This window comes from Oryzias melastigma, linkage group LG9, assembly GCF_002922805.2.
Source record: "Oryzias melastigma strain HK-1 linkage group LG9, ASM292280v2, whole genome shotgun sequence".
Lineage (NCBI taxonomy): Eukaryota > Metazoa > Chordata > Actinopteri > Beloniformes > Adrianichthyidae > Oryzias > Oryzias melastigma.
Window position 1 is genome coordinate 16,432,015 of NC_050520.1, and position 26,875 is coordinate 16,458,889.

The following is a 26,875-nucleotide window of genomic DNA, read 5'->3' on the forward strand; positions in this document are numbered from 1 at the left end:
TGTCCAGCTCTCCCAGAATAACCACCAGTCTCCTGAAATCTCCTCCATGTTCTGGAGATTGTGCTGGGAGACACATTAAACCTTCTTGCTGCAGCACGTGTGGATGTGCCATCCTGGAGAAGTTGGACAACCTGTTCAACTTCTGTAGGGTTAAGGAATCTCCTCATACTGCCAGTAGAGATAATTATCAAGCCAAAATCAGCACGAGTGGAAAACCAGCCAAAAAAGATCAAGAGGGAGAAACTTGAAATGACCTCCACATGTAACACCAGTCCTGTTTGGAGGGTTTTCTAATTGTTGCCACTGAAGTGCACCTGTTGTTAATTCCATGAACACCAATACAGCTGAAATTGATGAATGAGGCCCTCAGCTGCTTAACCAACAAGAAAATTATCAGACAGGTTTAATTCAATTCATGCCAGGCCCAATAAAAAAGTGTTCCTTTAATTTTTGTGAGCAGTATATATAATTTTGCTGGATGTATGAAATCTCATACCTTTATCACTCATACCTTTATTTAAAAAAAGAGAATCAACAGAAATTTTTGTTTAGTTTTTTTTGTCATCTTCCAGATTATCTTCAATAGTTGACAAAGCATAAACATCACTGCTGACCTGGAAATGTCTCACAGTCCCCCCCAGAGGAGCTGGAGGAAGTGGGCGAGGAGAAGGTAGTCTGGGTAACTTTGCTTAGACTGCTGACCCGGTCCTGAATGAGCGGAAAAGGATCAAAGAATTCTTCTCATTTAACATCAAATCCATCCACCACTATATTTGTATACTACTACATTTTTACTTGACTGTTATTGTATTTTAATATGCCAATAATTTATTAGTTTTAAATCCTTTAATCCTGGGCTTTTCAGAGGCAACTTTACAAAACAGTAGTTTTAGATGTAATTTCTCCAGCTGTTCTTCAGTGTGTGGTTTTACTTGTAGTGAAGCCCTTCTGCATTGTGATTAGTAATCTCGGCAGAAAATTACATTTGAAAAAGATCATATTTGTGATGTAGAAAATACGCTGGATGGGTCACAGAGCTCCCTGCTCTGCTCTATTCTGATTCATCCACCTGAAGACAAATAGATTCATGAACGTCCATGGTCCAGTGCATTTCAAATTAAATGGATTTCATTTTAAAAAAAAAAAAGTTTTTTTGAATTTTATACAGACTGAATGTTTTATATCTGACATTAAAGCAAATAAATACCCTGTCTAAAATGTAAATGTGTTAATGAAAAACTAAACTAAATAACTAAATTAACCCTCTGGAACCGACAAATGCCCTCATGCATCCTGCTGTGCAGCTGTGAGATCAACGTGATAAAACGCCATCTAAAATTAATGTTTCAAACTTTTATTTTACATAAACTTTTTTTATGTTCTGTAACTGATATTGTATTGAATTAAAGGCAGAATATGGCCTTTATTTGTAGATTTTGGGCCAAAACCAACTTTGATTTTGAACGTTAAACTTTGATCAGACGGCTGCAATGCATGTCAGTTCCCCTGCGGTGGGGGCGGAGCAAAACAGAGCTGTTCGCTATTAGAAACCCCTAAAAGGAGGAAAGCGATCTTAATTTTGCTTTGGGAAAGGGTCTGAAATGAGTTTACTACAACAGCAACAACCGGCATTGTCAAAAAAAAAAAGTCCTACTCGCCGCTGGGCAGCATACCCACGGTGGAGGCAGAGCGGAACGGATCTGTCCACTATCAGAAATCCCAGAAGGAGGAAACTGATCATAATTTTATTTATGTCATAAGGTCCAACATGAATTAACTACAACAGCAACCACCGGCTTTGTCAAAAAATCTCAGAAACTCAGTGTTTCTCCGCGAAAGTCCCACCCGTCGTTGTTAAGAGAGGCAAGCAACAGAGTGGACAGACACACCCCCACCTGAGAGCAGATTCCAGCCGAGCCGACCTGAAGTCCAGTTGGATCAAACTTCTCCCTAAAACTTTTTAGTATTCCTCACAAACACAACAAGGAAAGTTTATGAGGAAAAAAAGTAAAAGAAAAGAGAAAAAAAATAGAAGGAAAAATGTCAAATGGACAGCAGTGTTCTTAGGAGAGAAATTCTTCTTTTTTTTGGGCTGCTTGGAAGCTGAAGATACACAGACAGACTGAAGTATTATTACTGTCTGTATGAGAACATATGAAAGGTCACATCATGGAGCTGAGAGGTCGTGATGTTCCTCTACCAACACAAATGTTCATATATGTGGCCCAAATAGGGAATTTGTGAATTTCATCTGGAATTCTTTTTATATTTTTATTCAAAAATAGTTTGTTGACTAAATTAATTCTTGTGTTTTTTATGAAATGACACCTAAAACTTTCATTCTATGTTGTAAAAACAGTTTGTTAAACATTTTTTAAGGGTTTCACAGCAAAATGAATCCAATTTTTCCAGATGGAATTTTCTGTTTTTACATGATTTTATGTCTGATGTGTGAATGCAACATGGAGAAATTACTAAATAAAGACAGTGTCACATAGGAGAGGTTGTGCTGATTAAAATGACACCAAATAAGCATGTTAAATTGAAAATACAGAGGTACATTCAAAAGTTAAAAAGGAAAGTTTTAGGCCCTAGGTTCCAGAGGGTTAAACTTGCAAACATTTTGGCGTTAACCTTCATTTCTCTCCCAAAACTTGGCATGGTTTTCCTTCATCGTGTTATTTCTGGATTTTTTGAGTTTCCATTGCTCCCCTAGTGGTGGAATTGCGCATTGCGGTCATTTCTTTAAAGAACCGTAACTCGCCACAGGAGTGGGCTAGAAACTTGCTTATTTTTTTGAAAATTCTTTTTTTTTTCTTCATAATCGGGCCAGATTGAACCATCTGGCAGGCTGGATGCGGCCCACGGGCCGTATGTTTGACACCCCTGATCTAAACTGTACGACTGGATAGCTCAGATATTGCTCGCTGTTTTTTGCTACACTCATGTTAGCTTGGGGTTGTAAGGGGCTGTAAGCTAACAGGGAGTGGAAACAAAAGCATGCTGGGATATCAATGTTGGGTTACTTCTGCACTAACAGTCGTGCCCACAGCGTTTTCCTTCTAACCCTAAAAAACAACACAGGCTTTTCTAATTAGGCTAAAACCCACATAATCATAATAAAAAAGTTCACTGGAATCTGTTTGACTAAAGAAAAGCTATAGTCGGTGTGGGACTTTAAACTGCAGCATCTTTATATCAGAGGCTGCAGTTCCCTCACTGAGATCAGGGGGCGCTGCAGCCACAGTTGACTTACTGAGCATTGGAAGCCAATCAGGAGTCTTGAAGATGAAGCTTTGTGGAACATAAATGTCTTTAGATGTTCCCTCAGGCCTGCACACTTCATAAACATCACATCAAATAACAGATCTTTGTCTTGGTTTAATTGTTGATAAATGTTGTAAAGAAACATCTCACACCATCTCCCACACCCAGAGCTGCATGTCCACATACCTGAGCTCACCAGATCTGCGAGAGCCGGTGAACATGACAAACATCAACACAACATGCCATTGATTAAGCTCCTCAAACACCTCTCACATCACATGTAAAATTCACATATTTTAAATAAATATTCTGAACAGCTAAAACATTGTTTTACCAGATGGTGGCAGTACAGAACAGCAGGAACAGAATCAGGGTCCACCCAGGTTCCAGCGGGACTCGAGTTCTAGTCGGAGTTCTGTGCTTAAATATTTGATCATCTCTTTAAAAAATGGACATTTAAGAAGTGGCCTCTGCTCTGAGGACTGATCTGGTTGCTGTCATCTCTCAGCCTTCATCTGTCAGTCTGGAAGGCTTGAAAAAGACAAATGAGTTCAAAGCAGTTTGAGGTCAGAGTTGAACTGGAGGTCACATTGGACCTTCTCTGCTGTTGATCCTCATTGTGGTCATTCTATAAGAGCTTTAAGAAGCAAACGAAGGCTTTGAGTTCAGAAGAACAACAGTTCCAGGATTTAGATGCGTCTTGATGAGATCATCCACTAAATCAGGTGTGATGGAGCAGGAACCAGCAGGAGTGAGAGAACCAGAAACCCACCAGAGTTGTCATACCATCAGGATGGAGATGAACCTCCTAGCACGTGATCAGGGAGTATCTGGAAAAGCATCTCCATGAGGTGGATCCAAGCCAGATCCAGGAGATCCAGGTAAATCCTTCTCCATGGGGAGCTTGACAAAGGCAATGGCAGCAAGCTCCTTGCAGAACTCTTCCAGGACAATGATCCCTTTAAGCAACGTCAGGTGTTCCTGTCTGAGGACACGCCCACAGGGGAGAGGTCAGGCAATGAGGTAACCTGTCTGTCTCACAAACATCTGAGCTTTTCTGATCCTTTTCATCACTATGTCACTGTCATGTAACAGACAGGTTGATAGGTAGCTACCCATTGTTGTGGCTCATTCCCAGCAGGTCTCTCCTGGTGTTCAACAGTCTGTCTGGCAGGTCTGGAATCTGCTGGATCCTCTGCATCAACTCACCCATCACCTGCAGAGAGACAGAGATAAGACTGGCTCTGAAGTCTGACTGCTGTCAGATCAGACTGTCTCTGTGGAACTCACCCTGATGAGGACAGAGAACAGCGACCTGGAGCAGGGAGACAGGGGGATGTACGGGTCCAGCAGGTATTCCTGCAGCAGAGGATGGCTGTAGGCTGACAGTCTGGACAGAACCGCCGTCAGCTGCAGGTTCAGCTCATATGGCTGCAGAATCACAGGTGAGTCACTGCAGGCAAGTGAAAGCCATCAAATCCACTCAGGTCAGGGTACCTGCTCCAGAACGCGTCCCAGACGGTCCAACAGAACTTTCAGCAGTGGGCCTTCCAAGAAGTGGGCCTCCTCTTCTGAAGGACAGGGGAGACCTTGTGGCCAGTCCCAGGACAGGGACAGAGTCTGACACTGGGTCACCTGAGAGGAGCCACACATGAAGAGAGCTTCACCACACCTGCTCTGCTGCTGCACTTTCCCATCATTCCCCCAGCAATCCAACTACAAACACAGTCTGAAGGTGAACAACCCAAAACAAACTTAAATCAAAGTCTCTGTTAGATCCTGAACAAGTCTTCTTATTTTCTGCTTCTCATGTGATCTTTGCTGGAAGATAAAAACATTTTGAAAAGGTTTACAAATTAAACCATTTTCTAAAATGTTTTCTTTGAACGTTTAACATGAGAGAGTCCCCGGTGAAATAACATTCTCTTTGACAAACTGGAAACCTTTGACCATTTACCCAATCAAAGTCAATCCACTGGTTTCCTGATCTGGAGAACAGCGCTTTAGCATCACTTTACATTCCTGAGCCGCAAGTTAGCACAAAGTGGTTTTTCTCCACTCCAGAATCCTCTCGATCCCAGATCTGCTTCCAGCTCTGATGTTGCAGCTGGAAAGCTCAAACTGGGTTTGGGTTGGGAAGTGTGGTTCTGGCCGTGTCTTTCCTGAGTTTCTGTGGGGTCTGGATCTTCTTCAGTTTGAGGGACTTTTAGGAAGGGAGTGGAGTGGGGTGTTGACATATTAGAAGTCTCTCCTGAAACTTAAGCTGGAAGTTTGATGTGGATTTTGACTTGGACCAGAACCAGCATTAAAATGACTCAAAGTCCTCGAGAAGACAGCAGAACCAGCCATCCACATGGGCATCGGCATCTGTCACACTTCCCTCGATTGGTTCACATCCTACCTGTCAGTTTGTTCAGTTTCACTCCTTCCAGTCCCAGCCCTACCCGGTCATGTCTGGAGTGCCACAAGGCTCTGTCCTCGGCCCCCTCCTTTTCATCATTTATTTTCTAGCCCCTCTGCAATATCTTCAGGAAATTTAATATTCAGTTCCACTGCTACGCCGACGATACCCAACTCTACCTGTCAACCCACCCCTCCTCCTGTGTCCCCCCTCCCTCTCTTACAACGTGTCTGTCCAAACTTAAATCCTGGCTTTCCTCAAATCACCTCCAACTCAACAGCAATAAAACTGAACTCCTTCTCGTTGGCACCAGATCCATCCTCTCCAAACTCAACTCCCTCACGCTTTCCATTGACGATTCCCCAGTTACCTCATCATCACAGGTAAAAATTTTGGGTGTCGTCCTCGACAGCTCTTTGTCCTTTCAGACCCATATCAGCAACATCACCCGGTCCTCATTTTTTCACCTACGTAACATCAACCGTCTCCGTCCCTCCCTCACCCCTCACTCAGCCTCCATCCTGGTCCACAGCCTCGTCACCAGCCGCCTTGATTACTGCAACTCCCTCCTCTTCGGTCTTCCCAAGAAATCCATCCATAGACTTCAACTGGTTTAAAACGCTGCAGCTCGGATCATCTCTGGAACCCCACTTCACCACCACATCACCCCTGTTCTACAGCACTTGCACTGGCTCCCAGTCCGGTCACGCATCATCTTCAAAATCCTTCTGCACACCTTCAAGGCCATCCACAACCTTTCCCCTCCATACCTGTCTGGACTAATCAACATCCCCACACTGTCCCGCTCCCTGCGGTCCTTATCGTCCCTTCACCTGTCTGTTCCCCTGCCTCGCCTCTGCACCATGGGAGGCAGAGCCTTCAGCTGCTCTGCCCCCAGACTCTGGAACTCTCTTCCCACTGATCTCAGAAACCTGGACTCTCTAACGACCTTCAAATCACAACTCAAGACTTTCCTGTTCAGACAAGCTTATCTATAGCATCTTCTGTTCTCTGTTTAATGATCTTACACTTTCGTTTTTAACTTATTTGTTTTAGATGTGTGTTCTTAGCTGTCTTATTGTAAAGTGACCTTGAGAGCCTGAAAGGCGCTTTTAAATTAAATTTACCATTATTATTATTATTATTATTATTAAGAGACGTGTGCGCTCTAACCAGTGTGTGTGCGTCGTGGACGTACGACTCGTAGCCTCCCTCTTGCAGCAGCTGAGACGATCGGACCTGGACAGGAACCAGACACAGGAAACTACAAGCACAAACAGAGTCAGAATCCAGGATGGGTACGGCCCTCCTGACCAGCAGCTGTGATCACATGAACCTTTCTGCTCTGATTGTTGAAGGCAGAGTTTCATTCTCCCATGTTTTCACCTGACTGTGCTGCCCTCTGCATGTGGGAGGAGCTGGAGGCGGTTCTTTCAGATTCTGTTCTGGGAGCTTTCAGATGAGCTTCAACAGAAAACAGCTCCATATGACCCCACATCTGCTGAGGCGTGAGTGTGAACGGAGGACTGAAACAAGCCTGAGGTCAGCCATCACTCCTGCATCTACAGGAGCAGCTAGTCAGGAGAACGGAGAATCACAGCTCTGACATCCATGGAAACACAGCTGCTGGTTCATCATCGTTATCAACATCATCATCATCATCATCAACCAGGTTCAAAGGAGTCACCCTGTGAGTGCACCTTCTCCACATGGGCAAACTCCTCCTCACACCTGGACCGTTTATGGTTACTTTGTACGCGGTCCGCAACAACCACTCCGTCACCCAGTGTTTTATGTTTACTTGTATTTTTTTTTATCATGAAGTAAACAGGAAGGGTTTAGGTGATAGTTCTGAGCAGGTCGGTCAAAAGACAGTGTTGCTCCCAGGTACAGGTGTTTTTGATTGCAGCACCTGTGACAATTAAAACATTGTCTGCCAATCACATGACTTCATGACAGACACACCTCCAAATCATATACCACCAATGTACGAGTGTACACAAATCAAAATTAGATTATTTCCCATTGAAATTAAATAAATAGGAAACAAACAGAGAGGTTGGAATCTCTACCACTCTGGAGTTGCCCATGGTGAGAAGCAGCAGGCTGGGGTGGGCTTGCTCTTGAGCCCTAAGCCCAGCCGCCAAGTGTCGTGTCCCTTCGCCTTCGGGTAGGGGACAGGTCTCTGACTGTGGTTTCAGCCTATGGGCCAAACAGCAGTTTTGAGTACCCGGCCTTCTCGGTGTCTCTTGGAGAAGTAGTGGAAAGTGCCCCAACAGGGGACTCCGTCGTCCTCCTGGGGATCTTCAATACCCACAAGGGCAATGACAGTGGCCCCTGGATTGGTAGGAATGGCCTCCCTGACCTGAACCCGGGCGGTGGTTTGTTGTTGGACTCCTGTGCACGCCATAGTTTGTCCATAACGGATACCATATTCGAACACAAAGGTGTCCATCAATACACCTGGCACCAGGACACCCTTGGCAGGAGATCGACTTTGTAGTTGTTTCAGGTAACCTCCGGCCGTGTGTTTTGGACACTCGGGTAAAGAGAGGAGCAGAGCTGTCCACTGATCACTACCTGGTGGTGAGTTGGATTTGCTGGCGGGGGAGGAGGCCGGAAAAGCTCGGCAGACCTAAACGTACTGTGAGGGTCTGCTGGGAACGTCTGGCTGAACCCTCCGTCAGGGAGGTCTTTAACTCCCACATCCGGGAAAACTTCAAGCAGGTACAGAGGGAGGTTGGTGATAATGAGTCCGAGTGGACCATGTTCTCCACCTCTATTGTCTCTGCTGCTTTCTGGAGCTGCGGTTGCAAGGTCTTTGGCGACTGTCATGGCAGCAACCCCCGAACCCGGTGGTGAACACCGGAAGTAAGGGATGCCGTCAAGCTGAAGAAAGAGTCCTATCAAGCCTGGCTGGCTTGTGGGACTCCAGAGGCAGCTGACAGGTATCAGCAGTCTAGGCAAGCTGCGGCCCAGTCTGTGTTGGAGGCAAAAACTCGGTCCTGGGATGAGTTTGGTGAGGTCTTGGGAAAAGGACTATCGGTTGGCTTAAAAGAGATTCTGGCAAACCATCCATTGCTTCAGGAGGGGAAAGCAGTTTTCTGCAGACACCATTTTCAGTGGAGGTGGCGATCTGCTGACCTTAACTGGGGACATTGTCGGGCGGTGGAAGGAATACTTTGAGGATCTCCTCAACCCTGCTGACACGCCTTCCGTTGAGGAGGCAGAGGCTGAGGCCACTGGGGTGGAACTGTCCATCACCCGGGCTGAGGTCACTGAGGTAGTCAAAGAGCTCCTCTGTGGCAAGGCTCCGGGGTTGGATGAGGTTCACCCCGAGTGCCTCAAGTCTCTGGATGCTGTGGGAGGGTCTTGACTGACACGTCTCTGCAGCAGGAACCGTACCTCTGGACTGGCAGACTGGGGTGGTGGTTCCCCTTTTCAAGAAGGGGGACTGGAGGGTGTGTTCCAACTACCGGGGAAACCACACTCCTCAGCCTTCCTGGGAAAGTCTATACTGGAGACTGGAGTGTGTACTGGAGAGGAGAGTCCGTCCGATAGTCGAACCTCAGATTCAAGAACAACAGTGCGGTTTCCGTCCTGGTCGTGGAACAGTGGACCAGCTCTATACCCTCTCCAGAGTACTGGAGGGTTCGTGGGAGTTCGCTCATCCAGTCCATCTGTGTTTTGTGGATTTGGAGAAGGCGTTCGACCGCGTTCCCTGTGGTGTCCTGTGGAGGGTCCTCTGGGAGTATGGGGTCCGGGGAGCCTTACTCAGGGCTGTCCGGTCTCTGTATGACCGGAGCAGGAGCTTGGTTCGCATGGCCGGCAGTAAGTCAGACCTGCTCCCGGTGCATGTTGGACTCCGGCAGGGCTGCCCTTTATCACCGGTTCTGTTCATAGTCTTTATGGACAGAATTTCTAGGCGCAGCCTGGGCCCAGAGGGGATCTGGTTTGAGGACCAACAGGATTTCCTCTCTGCTCTTTGCAGATGATGTTGTTCTGTTGGCTCCATCGAACCGGGACCTCCAGCATGCATTGGAGCAGTTTGCAGCCGAGTGTGGAGCGGCTGGGATGAGGGTCAGAACCACTAAGTCTGAAGCCATGGTTGTCGACCGGAGAAAGGTAGTTTGCCCTCTCTCAGTGGGTTGGGTGCTCCTGCCTCCGGTGGAGGAGTTTAAATATCTTGGGGTCTTGTTCACGAGTGATAGAAGATCAGAGCGTGAGATCGATAGGCGGATTGGAGCGGCGTCCGCCATTTTGCGGCCGCTGTATCGGTCAGTTGTGGTAAAAAGAGAGTTGAGCATGAAAGCAAAGCTCTAAATTTACCGGTCGATCTTCGTTCCAGTACTAACTATGGTCATGAGCTCTGGGTCATGACCGAAAGAACGAAATCCAGAATACAAGTGACTGAAATGAGTTTTGCCCGACGCTGTCTGGGGGCTCCCTTAGAGATAGAGTGAGCAGCTCGGTCACCCGGAGAGAGCTCGGAGTAGAGCCGCTTCTCCACATTGAGAGGACCCAATTGAGGTGGCTTGGGCATCTGGTCCGGATGCCTCCTGGACGCCTCCCTGGAGAGGTGTTCCAGGCATGGCCCACTGGGCGGAGGCCCAAGGGAAGACCCAGGACACGCTGGAGAGAGTACATGTCTGGACTGGCCTGGGAATGCCTTGGGGTCCCACCAGAGGAGCTGGAGGAAGTGGCCAGGGAGAGGGAAGTCTGTTCATCTTCACTTAGACTGCTGCCCCCACGACCCGGTCCCGGATGAGCGGAAGAATATGGATGGATGGATGGAAACAAACAGAAATATGCCAAAATGGCTCTTACACACCTGTTAACAATGTCTGCAGTGGATCCCAGTCCAGCAGGAGGATGAGGAAGAGGAGGAGGGAGGAGCTGTGTGTCTGAAAAGCTGTCAGAGAAGAAGGGGTCCTCCTCCAGGTCTCTGAAGGACAGCAGACATGGTTCAGGTTCTGGTTGACTCGCCCGAGTCTCAGGGGATTCTGGTTGGACTTACTGGCTGTCCTCACTGCTCTGGCTGCTTTCTACGGGCCGTTCCTCCTGACCCGCCAACAGGTAGGAACGACTCTGAAGAAAACTCAACACCAGAACATCCAGAATGTCCCTGTGGGGCTTCTGTAGGAGTTCTTCCACCAAACACAGAGACATCATGCTAATCTGAGGATACAGACAGGTCCAGGTCTTTCAGCTGGACACTCAGCCGGCTGTCTTCATACTTGAAGGTGTGTTTCACCTGTCGGCTCTCACCTGATCAGAGATGTGGTCGCAGCGCTGCAGCACCAGTGGCATTAGAGACGGGGTCTTTAGCAGGAAGTGGACCAACTGATCCAACAGAGGCCAGGATGTAAGCAGTCTGACGACGGCACAGAGGACGGCAGTGGAGCCCAAGATCACCTGCTCACACCTGAACCACAAAGCTGCATGTGAGTGACAACCCCTCAGGAGCCTCAGACCATGGCCCCAGAAGGGATCCGTGCTGAACCGCTCACTTTATGGAAGGTTTTCACTTGTGCACATGGATTTGTGTGTGTTTCAGTGAACAAATCTTCACACAACACGCAGGACAAGCGCTGCCTCATCTTTGACACCCTCAGTGTGGTTTGAGGTGATAACCATGAAGATCAACTTACGTGTGAATCAGCTGAGGATGAAGAGAACTCAGAAGCCACACCTGATGAAAACACTGAGCCACCTTCACTGCCAACACCTTTGAACACACACATAGATACACAACCAGCTGCTGAGTCATTCAATAATTAGGGGTACAAGTCAACTCCATGGCTCGGATTTATCAATTTCTATTTAATATTATTAATGGGAATTTTTACACAATATCAAATTTACACTTTTTTTCAATTAAATCTAAAAAGTAAACAAACAAATGCTATATTTTCTTTTTGCATAAGTTATTATGCCATACTGGATTCTGTTGGTTCTATGCTGTCTGATTTCATAAATGTGAGTTTTTTCTCTTCACAAACATATTTATATAGAGTATACACATATATACATGTGTGATATATGTGTGTGTGTGTGTGTATGGTTCTGTTGTAGGTGTGCGTCTGTTTCTGGTGCAAGATCGCGTCCGATGCTGGGTCAGGGTACCAGCGTGGTCCGGATCTCAGTTCCAGGCCCGGAGGTTGGGGAGCCCTGTTTTTATTGAAACAGCCAGCACGTCAGACTTTGACAAGTTGGGTACATCCAAAACTGCAATTTGTGACGCAGAGGATGCTTATATGTTACGACTTGGGAATGAGCATGTGTTGGTTTTGCCACATATTGAGATGACCTCCAGACTGAATAAAACACACCAGATTTAGTGAAATGAAGTCGCGTGTGGAAACGGCTAGTGGACCAGGTATTGAACCCATTGACTCTAAAGTCAGAAAACAATGGTTACGTCTTTGAGCCACAGCGGCTCCCATAGCAGGAGTCAAAGTGAGGAACATGAGCAGCCATTTTCCAAAAATGCCCTCTGCACCCAAAGCTCAGGTACAATTTCAAAGCCTCTTCTGGACAAACCTCACAAAAGCTGCTGCAGGTTTCTGAACTTTCGTCTTCTGATTTGTCTTTGTTGTTGTAAAACTTCATCGTATTTCAACCTGGAATCACCAGAATGGATTTACTGACTCCAAGAGAACATAGTCTGTTTGGATCTACCTGTGGAGCTTCTGAGGTGAGCTGATCCAGGAAGTCCAGCCACATGAAGAAACTGCTCAGGCTGTCTGCACACTCGGATTTGCTGTCTGCCCTGCAGGACACAAAGAGCAGCCTTGTTGTATCAGTGTAGAAACATTGTGTGTCTGTGCATCTAGATGTGTGCTTGTGTGTGTCAGGGATGTTCAAATTTCAATGGGAAGTTTGAACAATGATGTAGTGCAGGAATCAGGAATCCTATAGCTGGAGAGCCAATTAGGGCTCTTTTGTGCTGGCATATAGCTTACCTGGGACAGTAAACCTTTTATCTTTTATAAGGTGAAATTAAAGTTCATGAACTACACATGTAGTACCAGCACTACCACCTTTAATAAAACATTGCACATCACCTTACGTAAACAATAATCGTTTGACTAAATGAAAAAAAAAATTGTGACAAATCAACTAATCTGGAATAATATTAATAATAATCCGACTAATCGACTACTGAAATATTTGTGACAGCCCTAGTGTGCATATGTGAATAGTGATTAGCTTGTTTTAAGCAATTTTATAAAAAAAATAAATAAAGAAAACTGCATCAATATGTCACATTTAATTAGACATTATTTCTTAAATTTATTAGAAAATAGAGAAAATAAAGAGGATGATGTTGTCTTCATGACATTATAATTGCTCTTAATAGACATATTTGCTCTATACATAATAAATGTAAAATAGAGTTTGAATAACTGGTTGAACTGGAGAGGAAAGTAGTAAATTTATATAATCCCATGACATTTCACTTCACTTTATTTTGTATCCATAGTCTCCATAGTCCAGTTCTTAACACTTATTTGAAGTTGTTCATATGTTTTCAGTCTGAATGGAGATTATCTACCAAGTAGCAAAGATGAAGTGCTTCTGGACTATGCTCAGAGGAGATTTTTACACTACTCCTGAGTTCCCTTCTACACATGCGTGCGTGTACCTCCAGGCTGTGTGAGGCCAGCTCTGCAGCGCTGCAGCATCCAGCGTGTCTGCGGGCAGCAGGACGTAAAGTTCCTGCAGCTTCCCGGCCAGCAGCTCTGCCAGCTGAGAGTGAGCGCTAAGCAGGTCGGCGGAGGGCCCAGCTGGCAGAGAGGACAGCAGCAGGAGGCTCTCACTGGCCTTCAGGCGCACCGACGCTCTCTGAAAACACCGGCATGAACACTTCATGTGGGAACAGTGAAGAATGAAGACCGATAAGTCATTAAAAAAGATGCAAAACACGGAACTCGTTTCCTTTAGATTCACAGTTTCACGCCTTTCTTTGTTAAACTAGTTTGAAATATCCTTTTGTTATCTTTAATTCCAGACTCATTTGACAGAGAAGAAACACTTTTCACATTAGTGTCTTCATAAAAACAGGAGAACTCTAATTGAAAACAGAAACAAATATTTGGTTTCACTGAAAAAGAATTGACTCAAAGATTTGATCAATCTTTGGATTGTTGAATCAAAAGGCTGTGGTATATGTGAGTCTGGCTCCGCCTCCAAATGGCTTTTTGTCAACTCTCCAGTCCTGAGACACACAACGGAAACTTCCCATGTCTGTCAGGGAGTTCAGATTCTGTTTCCTTCAATTAAATGGAGATTTTTTCATGGTTTTTGTGCTTTGGTTTCAAACTCTAAATGAATATATTTTCCTCAACTTTCTGTAGTCTTTAGACCAAAATTGAACCCTCCACCTCCCAAAGGTCTGTTCTGTTCTGTAGGGCTGTGGATCATTGCTTAGGTGGCGATCCGATTCGATTCACGAATCAAGCCCCACGATTCATGAATCGAACCACGATTCTTACTTTTTATTATTATGTTTATTGCTATGTGTATGTCTATTTACTGGATGGATGAAAATTGAAATTATTTTTATTTAATCATCATTTATACCTTTATTTAGAACAGGAGATCAGAATCAACTAAACTGAAAAACACAAAGATTCAGATAAAAAGACATTTTGTTTGTGATTTTAAACTTTTTTTTGTCAATCTTCTTGTTCAGCAGTAAAACAACATAAAATGATAAAAATCACTGCTGTTTTGGATCATTTAACAACAGAATCTGAAAATGTTCTCCACAGTTTTCTATCCTCAAAGTTCTTCAATATTTTATGTTCTAAGTATCACATATTGCTGCAGAGCTCCTATAAAAAGTATTTTTTTTTCGCAGCAGAATCAGCTGATTCACGTTGATTACATCCACCTTTCAGCAGCGCGAGGCTGTTTCTTCAGAATAAGATGGAGTTTCGTTAATTATGGTAACTGTTCAAGAGTTATCATAACCAAAAGAATGTAAACACTGAAGCTAAAGCTCCGATGTTAAAGCTAATTCATTGTTTCAGAAGTTATGTCTGAGAGCGGAACTTCAGTCTCAGTCTTTGAACAGAATAAAGCTCTCGCTAGTTTTACTTTGAAAACCGGAAGCTTCACCGACACGAAGATGTGTTTACTTCCGGTGGAAGTACGGCGGCTCTTTCGGTTTTATTTTAGTTTGTAAACTTAAAATCCTACATTAATCTGCATTTCAGAGCAAAACACATCGTCCCCAGATGATATTTTGATCATATTTTACTACAATTTACTACATTTATAAAGATCGTGAACCGGCGATCTTGGACGTCGCGAATATCCGTACTCGAATTTTTGGGAGCAGATCGCGAATACCCGAGCACCCGGATACTCGTTACAGCCCTACCGTTCAGTCATAGCTAGCAGGGGAGCCTGACCTGACTGTTGGTCAGCTGCACCAGAGCCCAGATAAGACCGCTCTCTGGAAGCACAGGGCTGGACTGGCATGCAGCTGATGGGACAGGGCTGAACTCTGCTGACTGGGTGCAGAGCGGCGTCGGGTTGGGATCGGACGCCGGCGGGCTGAGCTGTGGCTGGCTGGAGGCCGGCTGTTGGTCCAGAGGCTGAAGGAAAAGAGCCAGAAGCTCAAACACGGCAGACACATCAGAGAAACACCGTCTGAGTGCTGTCTGACCTCTAAAATGTATCTGAGCGCGAGCAGATCCTTTCTGACTGCGGAGCAAACAGCAAATAGGAAGTGTGCCTCCTCCTTCAGGGTGAGGGAACCAGGAAGCGCACAGAGGCGGATCAGCTTCTGTGAGAAGAGGACAGCTCAGGGTTGTGGCTCACACCGCTGCATACTAATGCAGGAATCGCACATAGTTTACAGCTTCACCGTTCACTTTACCATTCAATAACATTTTACCATCAATTACGTTTATCTATAACATGCTGAAAACCAAGATTTGTTGGAGCAACTACACAAAGAAGGAACACTAACAGTTTTCTCACATTAAAAACTGACCCGTAAAGCCTGAAAAACAAAAAAGAAACTGATTTGAAATAAAAACCAATTCATGGATTTGATTCATCCATTTTTTAAACCCAGTTTTACAGTCGACACCGAGTGTGACCCCATGCTGCCCAACAGTGCAGAGTTACACGATGAGACACGATGAGGGCTGATGAAGACTTGATGTTCAGCTCTAATTTCTATGGAGAGAAAACAGTCTCACCCCTTGTGTGTCTTTTGAAAAGACTCTTTTCACGGTGAAGAACCTCAAACCTCAAATATTGAAGGATTATTCAAATATTCGTATTTAGATTTGTTAACAATTTAAGACAGGAAATTAAAATAGAGTTCAGCAGGACATTTATAAAATAAATGTTGTAAAAATGTATGTCTCAATCGGTTAGATTACCTTTTATTATTTACTTGAAATTGCTTTAAACAGCGTTCAGCTGTCAGCTTTGCTGTTCCAAACCCGTAAACTGGAAGTCACTTTACACATGGTCGGCGATGTCGCCATTTTGTCTTATGCCACATGAAAAGGGTCTATTGAGAGTAACTTTGAATTTGAGCATGTGTAATTCTTGATTTGTGACTCATAAAATAGAATTTGTGCATAAGCACGAAAATTACAAAATGAAAAAAATACAAAATATAACTTACAAACGCACAACTTTAAATTGAAACAAACTACACACAAATCTTTAAAAATCATACATGAATAGCTTGTTACAAATACAAAACCTCAATTACGCACAAATCTGATGGGAGACTCTTCACGTCTCCCAGATTCATGTGAGTGATGCCTTTGAATTCTGCTAGAATCCTCGGTCATCAGAGTTTCCTTTTCAGCCGTTTTGAACTTATATTGTGAGTATCATCAAGTGAAACCATAACATTTTCCCACTTTCTTAAACAGTTATGTTCGATAATTAATATTAAAAAGTGTAAATATGTGTTTTTAAAACTGGAACACTAAAGTTTCCCTGTATTCTCAACGCTCCCTTGGGTTGCTGGGTGTGGAGAAGCAGATTGGACTGTTCGATTTCCTTTTTTTCCCCGGAGAGCCGAGCGTAGAGCTGATCGACTCATCGCTCCCTCGCGGCAGAACCCCCCCAATACAGCAGGAGCAGACAGCACCAGGTCCTTCTCCACACCCAGGTGTTCTAAAAACACATATTTAGACTTTTTTAATGGCTGTGAATGTTGAAACATTATGCACGCAATTAATAAAACAGAATTAATAAGTTAATATTTATTAATCGCACTCAGGCGTCCTACCCTGCAACTGTGAGAACAGCGGAATAAAACCCCATCTAAAATAAACGTAAACTTTTTTTACATCCTGTAAGAGATTTTATTAAATTAAAGAGATAGTATGGCATTAATTTGTAGTTTTTGAACAAAACCCATCTTCTATTTTGGTAAATAAGGCGGAAGGCTGCAGCTCTCTCTCTCTGAAGTCTGCAGCGCAGAGCACCTTCTTTGAGGGGCGGGGAGAGGGGGGCCGCACAGCGTCTGCTATGAGAAATCCAAAGAGGAAACCAACTATTATTGATTTTTGGATGGGAGCCTACATGGATTTTTCACAATATTGTCTAAAAACTGAGGAAACTCCGCAGTTCTCCATGAAAGTCCCTCCCTCCGACAGGTAAGAGAAGACAGACACGCCCCCACCTGAGAGCAGCCAACCCAAAATCCAGCTGGATCAAACTTCTCCCATAAAAGTTGCTTTATTATTTTTCATAAGCATAATAAAGAACGTTTATGAGAAAAAAGGGAAAAAGCTAAAAAAAAAAACAGAATTCCAGCAAAATTGTAAAACAAACTGTAGCACTTTTAGGAGGGAAATCACTTTTTTCAGACAGAATTTTCTGTTTATGCATAATTTTATGTCTAGTGTGTCAATATAACAACGGAAAATTATAAAATAAAGGTAGTGTCACATAAGAGAGGCTGTGCTGATTAAAATGATACCTAAAAAAACAATCAGGTAGACTTTCAAAGAGAGAATAGAGGTAAATTTAAAAGGAGACAAAACAGAGTTTTAGACTCTAGGTTCCAAAGGAATAAAAATAAATGTTCTAAATGTACAATTTTGTGTGTGATTTTATAATATAATCATTTGAAGATATTAAGTGCCAAATGTTGTAACCAAATAATAATAATAATGTTGATTAATCATGATTAATTTTGTCCAGATTTGCGATTAATTAGTTAATTTTTTAATCGATTCCCAGCCCTACTTTTTATATGAATACAGATAACAGTCTGTATGGGTGAGGAGCAGTTTCAAGAGAGGAACTGCTCCAAAGACTAGCTGTGAATGTGTGGGAACTACCTGCACAGGTCTGTAGACGTTCAGCAGCTGCAGAAGAGGCTTCTGCATCTGAGAGAGCAGCTTTGAGAAGAAGATCAGCACCTGCTGCAGCATCCCAGGAGGATACTGAGGAGAAGGAGAAAACAAGCTGAGCTTCCTCCCCACGTGTCTGCAGCACAAAGCACACCGACACCTCTGCAGGCCTCCTGAGGTCAAGCGTTGACCTCTCTGTCTGTTCATCTACGATCATAAGAGACACTGAAGGCTGAACCATTCCTGCTGCAGATCTACATCGGAATCTGATCTGATCCACATGTCATCTCAACCAAACCAAGAAGAAGAGTTTTTAAGGAGGATTTCTCAGATACCAGACACTCCAACACCCGTCAACATTCATCTATGCTGATGTCAGAAAGAAACATATTCACGTGTCAAATGAGCAAAAGTTCACAGTTCACAATTGTGGTCAAAAACATCAACCTGAGATCCAGAGCCCAAAGTCAGGAACCCCCTCCCAACACAAGACTCCAAAGGTTTACGTTCTGACGCCATCGCACAGCTAGTGAGGGAGTGTCATTGACTGGATATAGAGAACTGGACTCACCCAGATCTGGCTCCAGCTAAATGAAGCTAGTTAAATGTCCATATTTGTAACGACTGTGTATGATCTGAATCGTCTGAGTCAACATTTCTACTGTCACCGACCAGGAGTGAGCTTGTTCAAAGGCCACACCCCCTCCACTGTAAGCAGGCTCAGGACAATCTGTCAATCAAATGTTGGAGGTGGGGCCAGCAAGCACAACATGATTTTACTAAGGAGTCTGAGTGGTCAGTTTAGAACTTGAATAACTTGTGATAAAGAAAGAATATCATGAAAAAAAAACCAGGATTATCTAGAAGATGTTAAAAATGTATCAGAGCAAGAACGGTTTTTCTGACCAATAGAATGAGTAACAGCAGTTTATCTCTCTATAGAAATCTGTGGGATTTTATCTTCTTGAAGCCAGCAGGTACTTCCTGTTTGGAATGTCAGAGAGGAGGGGCCACTCGGTCCAATTCTCTATATGCAGTCAATGGTGCGTGGATGTGTGCATTCATTCATTCGTTTGTTCGTGCGTCTCCTCGTCTCTACTCCCCTCTTTCCTTGGTCTCCCTGGTTTTCTCTTCTCCTGGATTCCGGCTCGGGGTCTGACGAGGGATGTTGGTTTTCTCAGAGGGTGTGGCTCATGTTTTCCTTTTGATCTCTTTAAAGTTGGTTCTTTGCAGAGCTCTGAGTTGCTCAGCGGATGTTGAGGATCCTGCTCAGAAAGGGACTGATGGACACCTGTCATCTCTTGATGACAGTATGTACTGCATTACAGCCTTGATGCTGAAGCTTAACAGGCAAGTCTCTGTGCTGGTAGTGATGAGGCAGGATCTTCAGATGCTCTTGTGGGGGATGAAGCCTGCCACTGCTTTTCCAAAGCAGGTTTTTATACCCATGTCCGTTCCTCCCCTGGTTATTGATCATACTGCCTAGATATGTGAAGGTCTCCACTTCTTCTGAGGTTGTTGTCATGAAGCTTTAGTGGCTCTGGATGCTAGAGTTGATCTGAAGGATGTGGTTCTTCGAGAGGTGACATGGAGCCAACCTGGGAGTCGAGAGTTGATATTTTGTCCTGCATTTGATGCTGGCTGTGAGAGTGTTGGTCAACTGTTGTCAAATGTTGTTGTATTTAGCTGTGACCTGAAGCTCCACTGGATGCTGTTTTTCTAGTGTGCTTCATACTCCAGTCGATGGCAAAATCTATCAAAGCATCTCCATGGACGACCTGGCAGCACATTCCCTCACAGGAAGACAGATCTGAAGTTGATCAATGTCAGGTCAAAAGGTCAGATCCCTGACCTTTGACTGAATGTTGCTTCTATGTCAGAATCCCTCTTTGGTGAGACTGCCTTAAACAAACACATCAACCATTGCAGATTGTTTTCTCTGTTCCCTTGGCCAGAACCATCACCACCCAAAGCTTTGTGTCTTCTCAGTCATTCTATAGATCTACACTTTTTTAAAACTTTATTGAATACAAACAGATTTAAAGAACAATGAGACAAATGCATCCAAAAAAAGCAATGACACTAATAATAATATTCCAACAAAGAATAATTACAGTGGGGCAAATATGAGTAATGTGTACAAGTTACTAAAAAGAAGCAATAATTAGAAAAAAATAAACAAGGGAAAATAATTTACCTTATTTTCCAGACTAAAGTTGCTCTGGAGAACAAGTCGCACTTTTATTAGAAAAGTCCAACATTTATAAAGAAATTCAACAAGCCCGACATCACATCATATTTGCATCATTATGTTTATTTAGAAAGACCTGTACACTATTGTAAATGTCAGCAGATAATAGCTTTGTCTGAGCTGTTGCGTTATAACCGTGTCATGTTCAGTTTTCTCCGTCAGTCTCACCATGTTCAGATTAATCCTCCACAGCTGTTTTCATTTGTCTGGTTTTCAGTTTCTCATTTCAGGTCATCTGCTCTGTTCTGCTACGTCACTGGTTTGTTCTCCCATGATTTTGTCATGTTTAAGTTTATTTAGTAAATGTCAGGAATGTCCCGATCCGATCACGTGATCAGAAATCGGAGCGATCACATGGTTGATGACTCAATCGAAATCGGACTTTGTCCTCCGATCAGGATCGGATATTTCATTTATACTTATTATGATCAGTGATTTATATTTCAATCTTATTATTTCGGATAAATACACCACAAGAAGTCTGTGTGTCATGAACAGATCACAAAATGTTATTCCCAGAAAACAGCAGCAGCTCAAGCAGAAGACTAATGTAAACAATTCAGTCAAGCTATCTGGATGATCACAGATTCGGACTTCCGGGATCAATAACTCAATAACAGCGGGTGTCTCTGTCGGTTTGTCCTAACACAAACAACAAACTCTAAAGGCATTTCAACAGAAAAATACAGAGTTTTTTTCTTTTTAATGTGAAGATCTTCATGCTTCAGACAGACGGCTACACAGCAGCTGCTAACTGCTACATGCTAGCGCCGTGATTTAACTCCTTAGGACCCGAGCTGTCCTTTGATATGCCTGTTTTATTTATCTGACAGAGAAATAACAGTTAAGTAAATTAACTACTGTGGTAATAAAACCGAAAATGTGATGTCTTAAGGACTTAAAAAGAAGCACATAATCTTAAAAAAAAAATACAGATAAATCAAAACTAATAATGATATCAGCTATTCATGAACACTCATCAAATGTTATGCTAAAACAAAATCATAATTTATTTTTAAGAATTTTAAATGAGGACAGGAATCACATTTGATCAAAAATGTTCAATAGCTCTAAAGATGTTAAAGCTAAAGTCACTAAACTTTCTGACGTGACTAATTATCACTGTCTAGTTTATATTTGCTCAATTTTTACTCGTTTATTAAAGCTACTTCACAGAAGTGTTCTATTGAAGTTTTTGAAGATAAAAGAAGGTTAATAATAATAATATAAATAAGGTACAACACAAATCTGTTTCTTCAATTTGTTCATGTTTTAAATGTCTTATAAAAGTATCGGATCGGGACTTGATATCGGCAAATACACAAAATCAAATGATCAGAATTGGATTGGGCCCAAAAAAACCTGATCAGAACATCCCTTGTAAATGTATGTGTCGCCACCAAATCTAGTCTCCTGCATTTGAGTCCTTCATCCACCATCCATGACAGACCGTAAATATTACAAATAATAAACATAGAATTATCCAACATCAAAACCCTTATAATCCATCTAGCATCGTCAGAACATTTTTTTCTAAGATATCACCTGTAAATTTACTAAAAAGCACAACACCTGCTGAATGATGAGATCCATGTGAGAGAAAAAGTAAAGAACCCCACTGAGATTTCAAGAATTTTATATCCAAGTCATCTGAGTGAGTTTCTTGCAAGAAAATAATATTTGCACCAGTTCTTCAGATAAAAATAAACAAATCCTTTCTCTTGGTAGTGTCTCTGAGTCCTCTAACATTTAATGAAATTATTTTCAAGGAACTGAACTTCAAATCTGTCATTGCTTAAAGGCGCACAAGGCTTGAAAACAAAACAAATCAGAAAAAAGCAAACTAGAGTCAACTTACCTAACAGCACTAGAGATAAAATAAGACAAAACTTTCCAAAGTTTGATGCCTTCTTAAAGGTTAACTTAGAACCAACAGATGTCCTTTAATGAGAGAATGATGTAGCTAATCAAAGAGCCATGGTTCCAACCTTGATTAGTCCTTGAGAGTTTCAACAGAAACTCTCTTTCCATCGATGATGGCATCCTGGCCTCGCCATGATGCTTTCTTCCCTTGATTTCAAGCTTTTTCCACAAGCAGCCAAATCTTCCTCCGATTTTGTCTCTCATAAAAGGTCAGATCCTCGATGAGTCGAAGCTTCTTTTCCTTCATGATTGCAGCATCCATCGCAGCCTTCCAGATCCTTTGCCTGAACACCTGTATTGTGAACTGTATTATGACTGGTTGAGGTGAGCTTGCTTCTTTGCGTTGTCCTGTACGGTGCACCATGTCGATGAGAAACCCAAATCTCTGTGTTTCATCAGGGGCAATCTGAGCGAAGATCTCAAAGACTTTCCTTCTGGTTTCATCTGACGTTTGGTTTGTTGATTCCAGGAGGTTGAGCAGTTTTAGATTCCATCTGTGGCTGTAGCGCTCCATTTCGTCTGTCTTTAGCTCCTGAGCTGAGAATCGACGGTCAATGTCATGCAACTTGTCCTCATATTTTTTAACTTGATGATCCAAGCCTCCCATGGTTTCCTTGATGGTTACAATATTAGCAGACTTTTTGCAGATTTTCTGCTAAAGGGACGTAAACCTGCTAGTTAGCTCATGGATCGCCTTCAGGATATCAGCATTTGAAACTTTCTCCTCATGCTTCCCTGAACACGGTTTCTTTGACAACGGGCTCAACACAGGAGAGTCTTGTAAAGGTGTGGATGTTGTGACTGTACCCTCCTCTTGCATGTGCATTAAAATGTTCTCTTTCATGTTCTTATCACGTTTAGGCATGACGATTATTGGTAGCTATTAGCATGCTAAGTCAATAAGTGAATTGAGGCTCAAAAAGGGAATTTCAGAGGAACTTGTTTCAAATTATTAGGTAGACTCTCTTACCAATAACTCACGGCAGGTTCATTTGTTGATATGTGATTTTTCAAAGGTTTGACAGTCAAACTTTGTGGAGCTTAAAGTGCATTCACACCAAACGCGATTCTGGCGGCAGAAGGGGCAATCTCCAAAGTTATTCAATGGTTCAGACGCGCTCTGAGGCGAACTGAAGCCCCACGGCGCGATGCGAGCGACCGGCGTGGCGTGAAGGTCTGCCAGCAGCAGCCAAAATGTAAATACCTGAAGTTTGGCAGGTCGCTGCGTCACATCAGACAATCAGGAACTCAGCTTTGGGCACTTTTCCAGTAACTTGATCAGCGGGTAAAATACTAATCTAATACAAGCGTTTTTGTCCTGTCACAGCGCGCAGTTCTCTGGTTGCAGCCGGACAGCCTCCCGGACCAACGGGGCTCGGCCGCTTCACACGCCGGGAGAGAGAGAGACACTGTGGGCCACAGTAGAGCCGCTTATTTACCAAGCAGCAAGCAGAGAATTTACCGCGTGGCGAATCGCACTCGGTGTGTATGCACCATTAGATTGTAGCATGCTTATGGTCCGCCATCTTGTTGGGGCCCCTCTCCGCAGATCTACAGGTGAGCTTACCTGAGCCTTGGCCAATGTGCTCAGAGTCTCTAGCAGTTTGTGCTGCAGCAGATACTCCAAACAAGGCCCCATGTCCTCCACCGCCTGGAGATACAAGCGCAGCGTCAGCCCTCTGCCAAAGCCCTCCAACCTTCTGCTGCTTCACTTCACTCACTTGCTGTTTCTCCTCATAAACCAAGATATCCAACATCTGTCTTAGACGCCAAGGGATGTCCGTCTGTCCCACGGGTCGGTTATCATCTACACCAAGAGACAGACGAAAACCTTCAAGTTCAGCTCAGGTGTGTCAAGCACGAGTCAGAACAGCAGAAACTCACCTGTTGTTTCAATGTAATAATTAGTCACCGACTTCCAATGATCCACAAATGAGTCCAGCAGATCCGCGGTGGGTTCCCTCTGACAGACAGACAGATGTATGAGTGATTCGTGGAACCAACACTGGTTGGTGTGTTCAGGTCCTGTCTTCAGCAAGAATGCTCCCAATAAGGACCAACAAGTTCAATTGAAAAAACTAGATTAAAATCCATCCATTCTCTTTCTGAAGCTACTTTGTCCTAGTCACGGTTACGGGGTTGCTGGAGCCTATCCCAGACCCTGATGGGTGAAGCCAGGGCTCATACATTTATGGATTGTTACAGCTGTTATGTCCTTTCAACATTTTGCTCTTGTTGATTCAAATATAAGAACTCAGAAAAAGAGTTTCTATGTTAAAATTAATTTTCTTTTCTAGTTCTAAATGCCAAATTCTTCAATCGAATTTTGAGTGTATCCATTTAGGTAAAAGAATTAGACTATGAACAAAGATGTGTATGGAATCAAGTCAGAGGGAGGGTGAGACAATCTTACCAAACACCACCACATCTCTTATGTCGTCATACAAACTCAGAAAGCTCAGGGCTGTTAAAACAAAATAATAATGGATTAGATTTATCTGTGCTTTTCCAGACGCTCAAAGCGCTTACAATGTGTATCCATTATTCATTCACACCTCATTCATACTTGGTGATGGTAAGCTACTACTGTAGCCTCAGCTGCCCTGGGGCAGACTAACAGTAGGGTTAAGTCGTTGTGCCTTGCCCAAGGACACAACGACATTTGAGCAGGAGCAGAAATCGAACCACCTATCCTTCGATCATTGGCCGACCCGCTCTACCGCCTGAGCTACTGTCACCCTATAACAGACATGGTCTGTGGGCCCTTACAGAAAAATATATCGCAATGAACAGGAAAATGTATCCTATATTAAGAAATATATTTCAAAATATCAGTGGAGATGTCCAGCTCGGCACCCTTTCTCAACACGGCATCGATCTCTTTTAACCGCAAGTGTCGCTCAGTACTGATTTGAGTAGACTCCAAATCAGGTGACCGATGGAAACAGGGCCTGGTTACATCACATCACTTGTCCAGTACTTTGACAGTCTGTCAATGGTCACGCTGAAGAATTGATGTGGCACTTTACCCAGAATTTATAATGGACAGAAATATTGTTGCCAGTGTGGGTGGGTGAGTGATAGGCGCTCCTTGCTGCCTATCAAAAAATGTGTCCCTGACACCACAGCTGCATTTGGGAGGAGCTACCAGCTCTGTCTGTGGATATCTCACTTAGAATGAATGGAAGACACAGATAATGTTGAGAAATTAGGTTTATTTTTTGTGAAGAGTTTTAGAAAAACATCAGTAATCATGTCTGCATGTTTGAGCTTATGTGATTATTATTAGATTTTCCTGGTACAGGAGGCTCTGTCTGTATGACAGCCGCTTCCGCGGTGTTTCCGTGTCTCTGTGGCTGAGTGTTTTGTATTAACCCGAGTGGAGAAAATAAAATTAGGGGACCTTTTCCCTTTCTCTTGGTCTCGATGAGACAAGAGCCAGGAGTCTCCAACTCTCGCAGCCTCTCTTTCTGACGGCATATCAAACGAAAGCCGCTAATCTGTCCAGAGTGTGTCCCACCTTCACCCAAAAGTAGCTGGATGAGCTCTGCAAACCTGTGGCTCAAACGGGTGAAAGAATGTGTAAAAGTCAAGGCCCGACAAGATATATTTTTATTGAGAGTAAAATATTTTAAGTTATTTAGGGATTAAATTGATTTACTCTGTAATAATATTCCTGCATTTTTATTATTCATAATTATGTTAAAAACTAACAGTTATAAAGTTTTTTAAAAAGTGGCCTTGTGCTAGATTTTTGGACTATTTTGGCATTTACTAAGTTTTTTAGGCTGCTTTGGAGTTTAGCTAATATTTCAGCTAAATGCTAGCTGTTTTGACTAATCTATCTTTTTTCATTTTTAATTTTAATTTAATTTGGAATTTGGCTAATATTTGAGCTGGCTATTAGCTCCAACGTTTTCGGCTATCAGTTTCAGTGTTTTTAGTTATCAATTTCAGCATCTTCAACTCCCAAATTCAGCTTACAGCATTCACACTACCATTATCACAGGCGACGCTGTATATCTAGTTCATAATTATATTAAAGTTACATTTTTTAAGTTTTAAAATGTAGTTTTAGAATGTTCAATTAATGTTTATCCTGTTCAGCTCGTGACCTAAGGTGTGTTTTGGATTGAGTTTAACACTCGTGGCAAACAGGAACGGCAGGTATTCAGCTCAAGCACACGCGCACGTACACGTCATGGGTCTCTTACAGAACCACGGGGATCAGGTGTAACTGTGCGGTCACGTGATCAGTGCTGTCAACGTAAACACCACAGCTAACGTTAGCAATTAGCTTCTTCGCCCCCTGAAAGGACGCGCAGACCTCGGACTATTGACTCGTCGGCGTTCCGGGCCGCTGCTGGAGGCTCCTCCGGGCACTGGACCCAAGCGGCACCGAACTTTGGCCGTGGACTCAAACTTTGTCAAAGTTTTTCCTGACATCGACCGGGCTGGCCGGACCAGCACTTACCGTCTCCAGCGCGTTCAGCAGCATGCTGGTTAGCTTGCTGAACGCCTCCATCCTCCCCGAACACCGGGCCGAACCGGGTCAGAGCCGCATTTTTGACCCACAACCCCAGGAAAACCCTGCGCTCCACTGCAACCACAGCTTCCGCCTGCACTTTCACAATAAAACAGCGCGTTGTCCGCTTCCGGTTTCCAAAGATAAGTTCAAGTTATGGC

At 43.5% G+C, this 26,875-nt stretch overlaps 1 protein-coding gene across 1 annotated transcript; it reads right to left on the reverse strand.

Moving 5' to 3' along the window:
- Window positions 1-541: 541 nt before the first annotated feature.
- Window positions 542-26,875, reverse strand: fam160b2 (family with sequence similarity 160 member B2). Its single transcript, XM_024294436.2, has 18 exons — window positions 26,664-26,875; window positions 24,074-24,152; window positions 23,911-23,996; window positions 23,757-23,840; window positions 18,004-18,108; window positions 15,348-15,467; window positions 15,091-15,276; window positions 13,317-13,516; window positions 12,350-12,440; window positions 11,320-11,396; window positions 10,937-11,093; window positions 10,686-10,846; window positions 10,500-10,613; window positions 6,842-6,932; window positions 4,765-4,902; window positions 4,558-4,698; window positions 4,383-4,483; window positions 542-4,252 (listed from the first exon to the last, which is right to left on the reverse strand). The coding sequence occupies exons 1-18, from the start codon at window positions 26,712-26,714 to the stop codon at window positions 4,087-4,089; spliced, it is 2,148 nt and encodes a 715-aa protein (XP_024150204.1). The 5' UTR covers window positions 26,715-26,875; the 3' UTR covers window positions 542-4,086.